We start from the raw sequence: 11207 nt of genomic DNA, 5'->3' as shown, positions 1-11207 counted from the left end.
TGAAGAACTCCACCCTCCTATAAGTGCCCATAGACAGCAGCACCCTCCCCCGATGCTTCTGCACTTAGCCAATGCTGGTTCCTTCTGGACCAAAGCCTTGTCTCAGCAGCACAGTTGGGCCTCCCAATAAGCCGAGGTTCACTCTGTCTTCCCAAACTCAAACCCTCACTCCATAAAAAGTCTGGGAAGGTGAAAATCTCTATGGTTCCTGCTGAGAATCCAACTACAACCACATAGCCCAAGGAATCCCCGTTTGATTTTTCTGCAGAGCTAACCTGGTGGTGTTTGCACTTCAGTTTAATCCTGGCCTGGGCCTTTCTTCAGATTTTGTAGGGTTGTATCATTAGAATCCCTGCTCTGCCCCAAGTCTTCTTGGTTTTTCACTGATCTGTGTTCGCCCTGAGGCACAAATTTGTTCTATTTGTGGGGGAAATTGGGAGAGCTTGAAATTTGCCAACCTTCTCCATCATCTTCCCAGAATAGTCCCCCTTTGCATGTTCTTCTGGAAGCAAAATGGTGCTATTGCAGATTCTTGAGGAGGGGAGTGAGAGGATCAGATCTGATAGGATCAGATTTAGATCAGATTAAAAAGAAGAGATCAAAAGTGTTACAAGATGGAGAAAAGTCCATGGGAATGAAGACTGAGAAAAGATCATCTTATTTGGAATTAAGAGATGATTCTGGAGCAAGATTTCAGTGGGTAGTGGGGTCAAAAGCCAGTTTGCAAGGGGCTGAAAAATGAGTTGATGGTAAGAAAATGGGTGTGAGGTAGCAAGTGTAGATGCAATTCAACAGAGAAGGAGTGGAGAGACATAGGTCAGCAACTTAATCTGAAATATTACTTTGCCATAAAAAAAAAATGAGGAAATGGACTATTTTAGAAGAAACTGGATTGATGCTTGTGAACTGATATAGGACAAAGTGAACAGAAATTGAAGAACAATTTATACAATGATAACATTACAGAGGAAAACAACTTTAAAAGGCTTTAGAACTCGGAACAATCACAATGATAAACCACGATGAGTCCAGAAACAATTAAGATGAAATATGCTACTTCTCTTCAGTGAAGTGATGAATTCTATGTCAGTGGCTTATACAATGGTAAAAGATGATATATAGCCACATATGCACAGCATGGGACATGCTCAGCATACAGAGGAGCTGTTCACGAGTGATAGGGGTTCTCTTGAGAGGTGGTGGGCGCTCCCTTGTCAGAGCTCTCTGTAAAAGGAGTTGATAATCTTGTCAGGAATGTATTTGGACTGAATATCCCCTAAGGTCCTTTCAAGTTCTGGGGTTCTATAGTTCTATTCTAGGATGGACTACATTTATCTCTCCCTTGTCCCGCTGTGGTCTTAAGAAGTAGTCATTCTCAGGGGCAGCTAGGTGGTGCAGTGGATAGAGCACCAGCCCTGAATTCAGGAGGACGGGAGTTCAAATCTGGTTTCAGACACTTAACACTTCCTGGCTGTGTGACCCTGGGCAAAGTCACTTAACCCCAGCCTCAAGGGGAAAAAAAAAAAAAGTAGTCATTCTCAGCTCCAGAGTTGCCCCTTTCGATGGATTTACAGGAGAACATGCTGTCACTTTCAGGGGTTGGGTTTGGGTTCACAGACCTTTGCTCTTTCATGCATAACAAAACAACTCATTTTTACTAATTAGAATTGTCCTAACATGTGGGGGCCCCTTTTAGAGGGAGGGCGTTCTCCTTCCTTGGAGGTCTTCAAATAGAGACAGAGAACCAACACTTGTCCAGTGTGCTATGATAAAGATTCCTTTCATGTGTAAATTGGACCGGATGGCTGCTGAGGTCCCTTTCTGCTCTCTGTTCTGTGATTCTGTCCAACTGCATGTTTGGTAACCAAGAAGTAAGCTTTCAGTATTCATAGGAAAAATTTGAGACAAACTGGATTGGAAGTAGGAGACAAGATAAAGAAAAGGGAAAGGGAAGGGCCTTGTAACATCAGGTGGTTTTTTTTTTTGTTTGTTTGTTTGTTTTTGTTTTTTGGTTGTTTTTTTTTTTTTTTTTTAATGTGTTGACTGGTTTTGTTCATTTTTTGCTGCTTTTTTCTTTTAAAAGATTTTAAACTTCTTTTGTTTATATCTTTAATATCTTGGAGGAGGGAACAGGAGGAAATCAAGGTAACATAAAAACAAAAGATAAAAATAAAAATCTATACACTGTGTCCCAAAAGTCTTAAGCACAATTTTAAGCTTTATTTGTTTTAAGTTAATTAAGTTAACTTAAGTATAGTTTTAAGCTTTATTAACTTAACTTTATTAACCTTGAAGCTTAATTAACTTAAGCTAATAAAACCTGAAACTACATTGAGACTTTTGGGACATCCTATATATGTAATATTTCCCACCCATAGTATTTGATCTCTGCAAAGAAGAGAGATGCATTTTCTCATTCCTCCTTCAAGGATAAGCTTGGTTATTATAATCATATGACATTTGGTTGTTTCTCCTCCTCCTCCTCCTCCTCCTCCTCCTCCTCCTCCTCCTCCTCCTCCTCCTCCTCCTCCTCCTGTTCCTCCTCCTCCTCCTGTTCCTCCTCCTCCTCCTCCTCCTCCTCCTCCTCCTGTTCCTCCTCCTTCTCCTCCTCCTCCTCCTCCTGTTCCTCCTCCTCCTTCATTTTGTTGGAGCAATTATGTAGATTACTTTCCCTGGTTCTGTTTATTTTACTTTGCATTGGTTCTTGTAAGTTTTCTCATGGTTCTCTGAGTTCCTCATATTCATAGTTTTCTATGGCCTCTGAGTTTTCATCTGTCAAATGAAGGAGTTGTGCTACATGATCACCTAAGTCCCCTTTATCTGTCAGTAATTGTAAGCTTCATGTTGGAAAGAGTAAGCTCATATTGTAAGAAAAGCTATCAGATGATCTGAGGTTCATCCTTATCTGCATTCTAAAATTTATTCCTTAGAAAATGGATCCATAAAAATAGATCATATTAGAGCTAAATAATGGATCTATACGAATGCATCATAAAATTTAGAGTTAAACTAAGACTGACACTGGGGAGAAGAGGCAAAGTTCATATGGCCTCATGTAAGCTCCATATGGACCTTACAGTCTAGGGGAGGGAAAAAGAGATGAGTTGTAGATGACTGTTATTGAGAAATAATCAGAATAATAATAATCGGCATCCACAAGAGTTGGGAAGCTTTTGATGGTGATTGATTTCTCCTTCTGCAGATCCCTATGTGAAGATTCACTTGATGCAGAATGGTAAAAGGCTGAAGAAGAAGAAGACCACAGTGAAGAAGAAGACCCTGAACCCCTACTTCAATGAATCCTTCAGCTTTGAGATACCCTTCGAGCAGATCCAGGTGATCTTGGTCCCATCTGGGCTCTGGGCCTGCGGTGTGGGTTGGGGGTAATCACAAAAGGAGAAGATTTAAGACAGTTTGAGAGAAACTACTTTGTAGATCAGTGACCAAATTCCCTAATGCTCCTAATGGAATCAGGGATGGAGAGTGGGATGTATTAGGAAAAGGGAGCAGTCATTCAGGTTATTTGAACTGACCCAGAGGATGAGGAGTAAAAGTTCCAATAGAGAATTACTCCCTAAATGATTTACTTGGGCCTTTGGAGCACTGATGTATTTGTGCAAAGGGTTGTATTTGATGAAACACAGCAGGTACAAGAGGACATAAGAGGGAACAGCTTGATCTGAAGTTGAGTCTGATCTCAGACACAGTTGACCCTGGACAAGTCAATTAATTACTCTAAGCTTTATTTTCCACATCAGTCAAATGTGAAGCACTTTGTAAATCTTTTTTTTTTTTTTTCCTTTTTCTGAGGCTGGGGTTAAGTGACTTGCCCAGGGTCATACAGCTAGGAAGTGTTAAGTGTCTGAGACCAAATTTGAACTCAGGTCCTCCTGAATTCAGGGCTGGTGCGCTATCCACTGCTGCTCCCACTTTGTAAATCTTAAGGTGCAGATCCATGCTATTAATATTATTATTTTAAGTTAATATCTTGCCCCAAGCTGCTCCTGCCCTGCTTAGCCTCAGTGCAACTCCTATTTCACATTCCCTATTAGGGATAGTTAGAGAGAAGCAACATTCTTAAAATTATCAGAGAAAATCATCCTGGGCTTGCTAATCTGTCCTCTCTCTCTCCTTCCCTCCTTTCTCCTATTATTTCTTTGTTCTTCTGTTCTTCTTCCCTTCCTTCTTCCTTTTTTTTCATCTCTCCTCTTCCTCTTCTTTCTTCCTCCCATGCTATTCCATTATTCCTCTGTTTTTCTCTCCCTCTGTATCTCTATCTGTTGCCTACTTCCACTTTTCCTTCCCTTCCCATTTACTGCTTATAAGTATGTCAGGGGGAAAAGTCAAAAGGCTTAGGTCCTAATCCCAGCTCTGACCTTTATTATTTCTGTGACCACAGGCAAAGCATTTAACCCCTCTGAGTCTCAGTTTCCTCATATGTAAAGTGGGGGTGATCATACTGACACTACCTATCTCACAGGATTATTATGAGGAAAGTGTTTTGCAGGGCTGCATATCTATATATCTATATCTATATACATATATATATAATTATATGTATTTATATATAATTATTATATAAATATATATAATTATATATATATATATATATATATATATATATATATATATATATATATATATATATATATATATATATATAAAATGATTATAATTGCACCTTCTCTAGGTGTGAGGAATTGGAATAGAGGAGAGGAGGAGATAATCAAATGTTTGAGTTTTAAAATGTCTTGCTGGGCTATGAAAAATGAAAGTAAATAAGGTCAGTATTATATTGACTGAGCACTTTAATTAAGCAGAGCAGGTACTAATGCCATCTGGAACTTAAAAACAGGCTGTGATCTGAGTAAACCCTGGTGCCTCGGGACCGTCTCTAAGTTGACCTCACTTTGGTGAAAGGCAGATGTCCATGACAGTGGATGAGCTTGGCCACCTACGAACATGGCAGAGATTTAAAATGAACTTCCTTTTTCACTTCTGGGAAGAACTGAGCTTTATTTTTGGCAATGAATGACTCAAGGAACATCAGTAGGGTCAGAAATACATAGTGAACACCAGACTGAGAGTCGGAACATCAGGAATTTGCCCCCAGCTCTGCCACTGACCTCAGATATGGCTTACAACTAGTCCTTCATTTTGGAGTACTTTTCTCTTACTCAGTATAAATAAATCATGTTCTCATCCTTCCTGCCTCTAGGAGCTCGAATAAAAGGTCAAAATAAGAATCTGAAGAGGCTTGTATTTGTGTGTAGGAGTCACGGTGCTATCTAATGAGAATAATAAGAAAGGAGGTGGTGAAATGCTCCTTTTTGCCTCCAGAAACGTAAGAACAACCAATGAATAAATATTTATTAAGCACCTACTATATGCCAGGCAATATGATATACATTAGGAATATAAAAAACAGAAAAACAACAATAACCACAAAGCCAACATCAAAACAAACTGCTGGAAGGATCAGGGTAAACCCCATGTAGAAGGTGGTCCCTGAGCTGGGCTCTGAAGGAAATTTGGGATGTCAGGAATCAAGGGTGAAGAAGGAGGGCATTATGAGCATTCTAGGAATAAGAGGGAGCAATGCTTTTTCTGGGCTATAGAGAAGAAAGCCTTCTTCACTGGAAAGATAACTAAAAATGGGTTTAATAGGGAGAGGAAAAACTGCTTCCTTTTCTCTGCTCTCTGCCTCCTACCCTCAATATGCCTGGGGTTATGTTAGATACAATTCTATCCAGAGATAAGGTGATGGGTACAAAAAGAAGGTAAGAAGGAGGGAAAAGAGAGAGAGAAGGAAGAAAGGAAGGAAGAAATAAGAAAAGAAGGAGGAAAGGAAGGAGTAAGGAAGGAAGGAGGAAAGGATGGATGAAAGAGAAAAGGAAAGAAAGGAGAGAAGGAAGGAAAAAGGAAAGGAAGGAAAAGATGGAAGGAAAAATGAGAGAGAGAAGGAGAAAAGGAAGGAAAGAAAAAGGGAGGGAAGGAAGAGGGAGGGAATGAGGGAGGAAGGAAGGGAGTTAGGGAAAGAAGGAAAAGAGGAAAGACGGAAGGAAGAAAAAAGAAGGAAAGAGGGAGAGAAGGAAAGAAGAAAGGAAAGATGAAACAAAGGAAGGTAGAAGAGAGAGGAGGAGGAAAGGAGGGAAAAAAGGAAGGAAGGATGAAAGGAAAAAAGAAAGGAAGGAAGGAGAGAAAGGGAAAGTAAGGAAAGAAGGAAGGAAAAGGGAAAGGAAGGGAAGGAAAGAAAGAAAGGAAGGAAGGAAGAAAGAAAGAAAGAAAGGAAAGAAATGCTTCTATTAAGTGCCTATTGTATGCCAGGCACTGTGTTAAGTGTTTTACAGTTATTAACTCATTTGCTCCCACAACACCTCTAGGAGGTGTATGATTATATATTTTATGGTTGAGAGAACTACGGCAGACACAGTAGCTAGTAAGTATCCTAGGCCAGTCCCCAGCTCTTCCTGAGCCCTCTGCCCTACCCACAGTGCCCCCAGTTCCTTCCCACAAGGAACTCTGGCAGAACCTTTTAGCCTGGCAGTCTGGAGTAGGGACCGAGTCAGGAGGACCACAGGGTGCACCTTTCCGGCCTCAGATTCATCTCCTTCTTGTTTCTCTCACAGAAAGTCCAGGTTGTGGTCACAGTGCTGGACTATGACAAACTGGGTAAGAACGAAGCCATCGGCAAGATCTTCGTGGGCTGCAATGCCACAGGCACCGAGCTCCGGCACTGGTCCGACATGCTGGCCAATCCCCGGAGGCCGATCGCCCAGTGGCACTCTCTCAAACCCGAGGAGGAGGTGGACGCCCTCCTGGGCAAGAACAAATAGGTGGCCTCTGAGCCTGGGTTCACCTTATGAACACTGACAAGACCCAGAGCTCTCAATACCTCAGTTATGCAACTTTAGCGTGTTCTTTTGGTTTGTCACCATCTCCTTTCTTTCCCTTTTTTCTTTCTCTCCTTTTTTAAAGACAAATTTCCCTCTGTTGGCTGTGTAAGGAGAGTCCCCAAACAGGTGAAAGAGAAGGCTGGCTCTTTTCCTTCTTCCTCATAGCTGCCCCGTGCTGCATGCCCTCTCTGTTTTCCTCCTTGCTTTTTCAAGGCCTCACTCAAACTCCATCTCCGGGGCCTCTTTGTGGTGGACCCACAAAGGATGGTACTTCCTGTTTCATGAATGTTTGGGACCAACAAAATGGTGGCACTTCCTGTTTCTTAAATGTTCTGGACCAACACAATGGTGACACATCCAATTTCTTGGATTTTGACTTAAGGAGAAGGTCCTGGGAAGGCAACATGCCAGTTGAATCCTGTGATAGCCCGGGTATATCTCTGTTTGTATGAGGAGCTCAGCTTTGGAATGATGAGTGGATTAAGTGAATGACCCTGAGCTCCTCCATTTATTTCTGGAACACGAGAAGGTGTGGAGAGGGAAGATCCTTCAGGGACATGGAAACTCAGAAAGGAAAAGGCCCAGGATCCCAGAGTGTTTTGATTTACCCGTAACTTGAATATCAGAAATCCAAATATTCAATATGGGGAGGGTTTTTTGGGGAAATGACAAGTTATGAAGATTGAATTTGGCCAGAGCCTGGACCAAACCCCTTCCCTTGCCACCATGGACCTTTGCCAGCTATTCTCTCTTCCAAAAAGCAGCCTCTTGAGTAGTCATGCAAGTAACCTGCTCTGTGAAACTCGCCTTGGCTTGGTGTGGGACCACCAACCTGGGGAACTCATTTGGTCAGCAGCAAGAGACAGAGGCTCTGTTTCCCAGAAAGATTAAAAAAAAGACAAAACCTATAATTCTCCATTCCTCAGAAGAGAAGGCAGATATTGGTTCTCTTTTGGAAAAGGCATACGGTTTGAATTGTGTCTATTTCCCATCATGCCTTTTAAAAATGACACGACTTTGGTGGGGAGATTGTAATTGGTGCAGAGCCAGAGAACTTTAGCAAAAAAAAAAAAAAAAAAAAAAAAGGTTACCATTATCCTAGGTCCCTGAATTCCAGGTAAGAATTGGAGATGGATGAGGTTTGAGTAGCAAAGACATTCCTGGTGAGAGGTAAAAGCCAGCATTGGGATTTTTTTCTCCACTTCCTTAAGTTATTTTACCCATCCCTCATTTCTGTGCCGGGGAAAGAGAGGTTATGTCCATTTAGAGGGACCGCATAGAGACTTTGAAGGGAGTCCCCTGACTTAGCATTCTACAGGGAGGCTTCTCTGGGTTCCCAGAAGCATAGAGCATTCATTCCCAATGGGCCACTGGAAGCCAGCAGGGGAACTGCCCTGTTGCCTAGCCCTGGCCCTGCTCATTAACCGCTTATCCACAGCATTGATAAAAGCCATATATTTGTTAGCCAAGGTTGCACTGAGTCCCCTTCCAATTCCTTCAACCCCTTTTCCACACTGGGCAAGGGTGAGGCAAGCTTTGACAACCCTATGAAAATCAGTACCACCTTTCTCCCACCCACAAAAGGAAACACAGGAACCTTAGGTCCTTATTGCCTCATCTCCCTTCAAACCCCAACCCCCCCTTTTTTTTAAAGCAGGAGAAAGCCAGGAAGCATGCCCTCCGAGTAGCACAAAATGGCAGAACTTCCTGTCTTACCTGATCATGGCCACAACTATTTTCCCCAGACTATAAAGCCATGTGGGAGAGAACTGGAAGAAATCCGGATATGGGGGTGCTGTGGGTGAGGAAACGACGCGTCACATCTCTAGGTTTCACTGAAGATGGACATAAGGTTACTTTTTGTTAAGCAAATGAGGAGGAATACTTCCTAGGAAGCAGGAGCCAAGTCTGTCTGCCTTAAAGAGGGCATCAGGCTTTCTGCTGGGGCTCCCTGGTGACTAGGAGGCTATTTTTATACTAGAGACTATTTTTTTTAAATGAGGGAAGAGTTGAATTGTAATAAGGATAATGGGCTGTAGTCTTTGCTGACCACGGGGGCAGTGGCGGGAGGATTAGGGCTCTTTAGAGTGGGACAGTTTGGTTTGACGGGAAAGACATGAGATTCTTCCCCTTCTATAAAGAGTCGTTTGAAGTTTTTAGTGTTTTCTGAACATCTCTTTCCTTTCCTCCCACTACTGCCATCTCTGTCTCTTCCCCCCAATCTAAGCCCATGGATCACCTCTTCCTTTGGCTTTTTCTCTTTTTTCCCATCTCCTCCTCCTATCTGAACCTTCTCTTCTCTGAGGAATCTAATCTCTTTAAAATACTTTCCACTCCTTCCCCTCCCCTTCTTCATCCACCAATTGCCATAGTGCTGCAGCATAGGAAGCCTAGAGAAAAGAAGCATGTTGTCCATTTGGGGCATCCACCTGCCCAGGCCAGGCCACTCGCTGGAGACCCCTCCTCTTAGCTGATCTCAAGGGCTGAATGAGAATGGAGTGATTTTGAACCTTGATCCCAAGCCAAACCGGTCCTGGAAGGCAGAAGGAATGAGCAGTCAGGTCTCCAGGTTCCTGAAGTGCCAGGGAGAATCCTCCAGTGGGGGAGGGGTTGTAACCAAGCTGATTGGCATCTGTTGCTTGGGTTTCGGGGGGGGGGGTTAGAAACAGATGTGCAAGCTGGTGGACTTCCAGCAGAGAGGACTACCTCGGGCTATGGTGCACTATCCAAAACCTTCACTTCCATGTTGATCTGATTCTGGGGTCCTGGGACTTGGGATATTGTATGTGATTGGTATTGAGTTCCTAGCTAGAGGAAGGCTCTGGGAACCCAATGGGACCTCTGAGTGTTCATAGCCAGCCCGGGTTTGAGAGACAGTTGAAGCTGAACCATCCCCCCTGCTTCATTATTCTCAAAGCCTACTTTCCCCCCAATTCCATGGGGAACCTTAAATTCCTACCCTAGCCCCCAAAACATTATTCTAATCATAGGAGTAATGAACTAATTACTTACTCAATCTAGAACCTCGGAAGGCTGGGGGCGTGAAACAAATCTAGCCAGACCAGCCGAGGGGGACTTGGGCACAGGATGGGGTTCCATACCATTTTTTCCTCCCCCACTCAATAAGGAAAGATGGAAATAACTCTAGACCCCGTACTGTCCTTTCCAAAGGCGGCTAGGGGGTGGAGAGAGATGGATAGTTTGACTTTTGGGAAGTTCATGTAGTGCAGAAACTCCGAGGGAAGAGAGTTGGATAACAAGTTGCCTTATGATTTCCTGAAAGAGTTACTTTGCTAAGTGGGGAATAGATTTCTTAACATTGGGTTCTCAGGGTTGTGGGAGTCGGGAGCTGTCTGGGGGGAGGAGGAGATTTCTACAACTCATTCAGATCCTTAAAACAGTTCATGGTCTGTAAATAGCCCAGGCTCAACCCATTCTTGTAGTGAATTCTGTCCCTTTTACCAAAGGTTCCCATGTTTGAGCCCAGTCCTTAGATGGATTGTTGCCCCATCGATCGGCTAGGTTTTGTGGCCCTGCCCTGGGAACACGGGGCAGGCAGGAGAGAAGGTGAAAGCACTTTGTCCCCAGTGAGGTCCTGTAGAAGAGTCCGGGGGCCTGGCTCTGTCGGGAGGGGGTGCCCCATTGTTACCTTTCTCTCTCCACATTCTCCAGCACTCTCTCCCCTGGAGGGCCGGAGACTGAACACTAAGGATTTCACTTAAAGTGGTTTTCAAACTGCAATACTGAGAAGGGGACACTGTGAATTGAAGACATACAAATATAATTCATTTTTTTTAAGGGACAAAAAAAAAATTGAACCAACTGAAGCCATTTGAGCCTCATCTGATGCCCTTTCTTTTTGTGTTTAGTAATATATATATATATATATATATAAAAGAAGATTATATATATGATATACATACGAACAAGACATTTAATTAAGGTGCATGTTAATAAGCCTTCTGTAAATAGCCGCATGATAATGATGAGATTCTCTCCCTACTGATCCACAGCCCATTTTACAGAACCCATCAAGGCTATAAGTTCGTTTTTTTAATGTGGTATGAATGAGTCCTGTCTTCCCAGCCCTAAAAGAGAAAATCTTCCATTTGATGGTTATCATGTGACGGATACTCCTCTGATGGGGAGCTGGCCTTTTGCGCATGCAATCCATCTAAGCAGTAAGAAAATCAGAACCAATCTTTCTTCTTGCCCCTTGCCCCGTCTTCTCCCCCCAATTTCTTGTCTGTCTTTGTTGGGTTTTGTAGAACTAAATGTATCTTTGTTGCACTGTACCCTAATCTGATATTT

General features: G+C 42.9%; 1 protein-coding gene across 3 annotated transcripts in view; it reads left to right on the top strand.

Moving 5' to 3' along the window:
• The window catches only part of SYT2 (synaptotagmin 2), a 167450-nt gene extending 159470 nt beyond the window's left edge, over positions 1-7980 (top strand). For 2 of the 3 annotated variants that reach the window (XM_074308824.1, XM_074308825.1), the window contains 2 exons: positions 3203-3336; positions 6630-7975. In XM_074308824.1, coding sequence (XP_074164925.1) covers positions 3203-3336; positions 6630-6836 — 341 coding nt within the window. In that variant the 3' untranslated portion in view covers positions 6837-7975. Of the gene's footprint in view, positions 1-3202; positions 3337-6629 lie in introns of all 3 variants that reach the window. The other variant, XM_074308826.1, reaches the window with a different exon arrangement.
• The last annotated feature ends 3227 nt before the right edge of the window (positions 7981-11207 follow it).

Source organism: Sminthopsis crassicaudata, chromosome 4 (genome assembly GCF_048593235.1).
Source record: "Sminthopsis crassicaudata isolate SCR6 chromosome 4, ASM4859323v1, whole genome shotgun sequence".
Taxonomy (NCBI): domain Eukaryota; kingdom Metazoa; phylum Chordata; class Mammalia; order Dasyuromorphia; family Dasyuridae; genus Sminthopsis; species Sminthopsis crassicaudata.
This window is presented reverse-complemented; position numbering and strand designations above follow the sequence as displayed.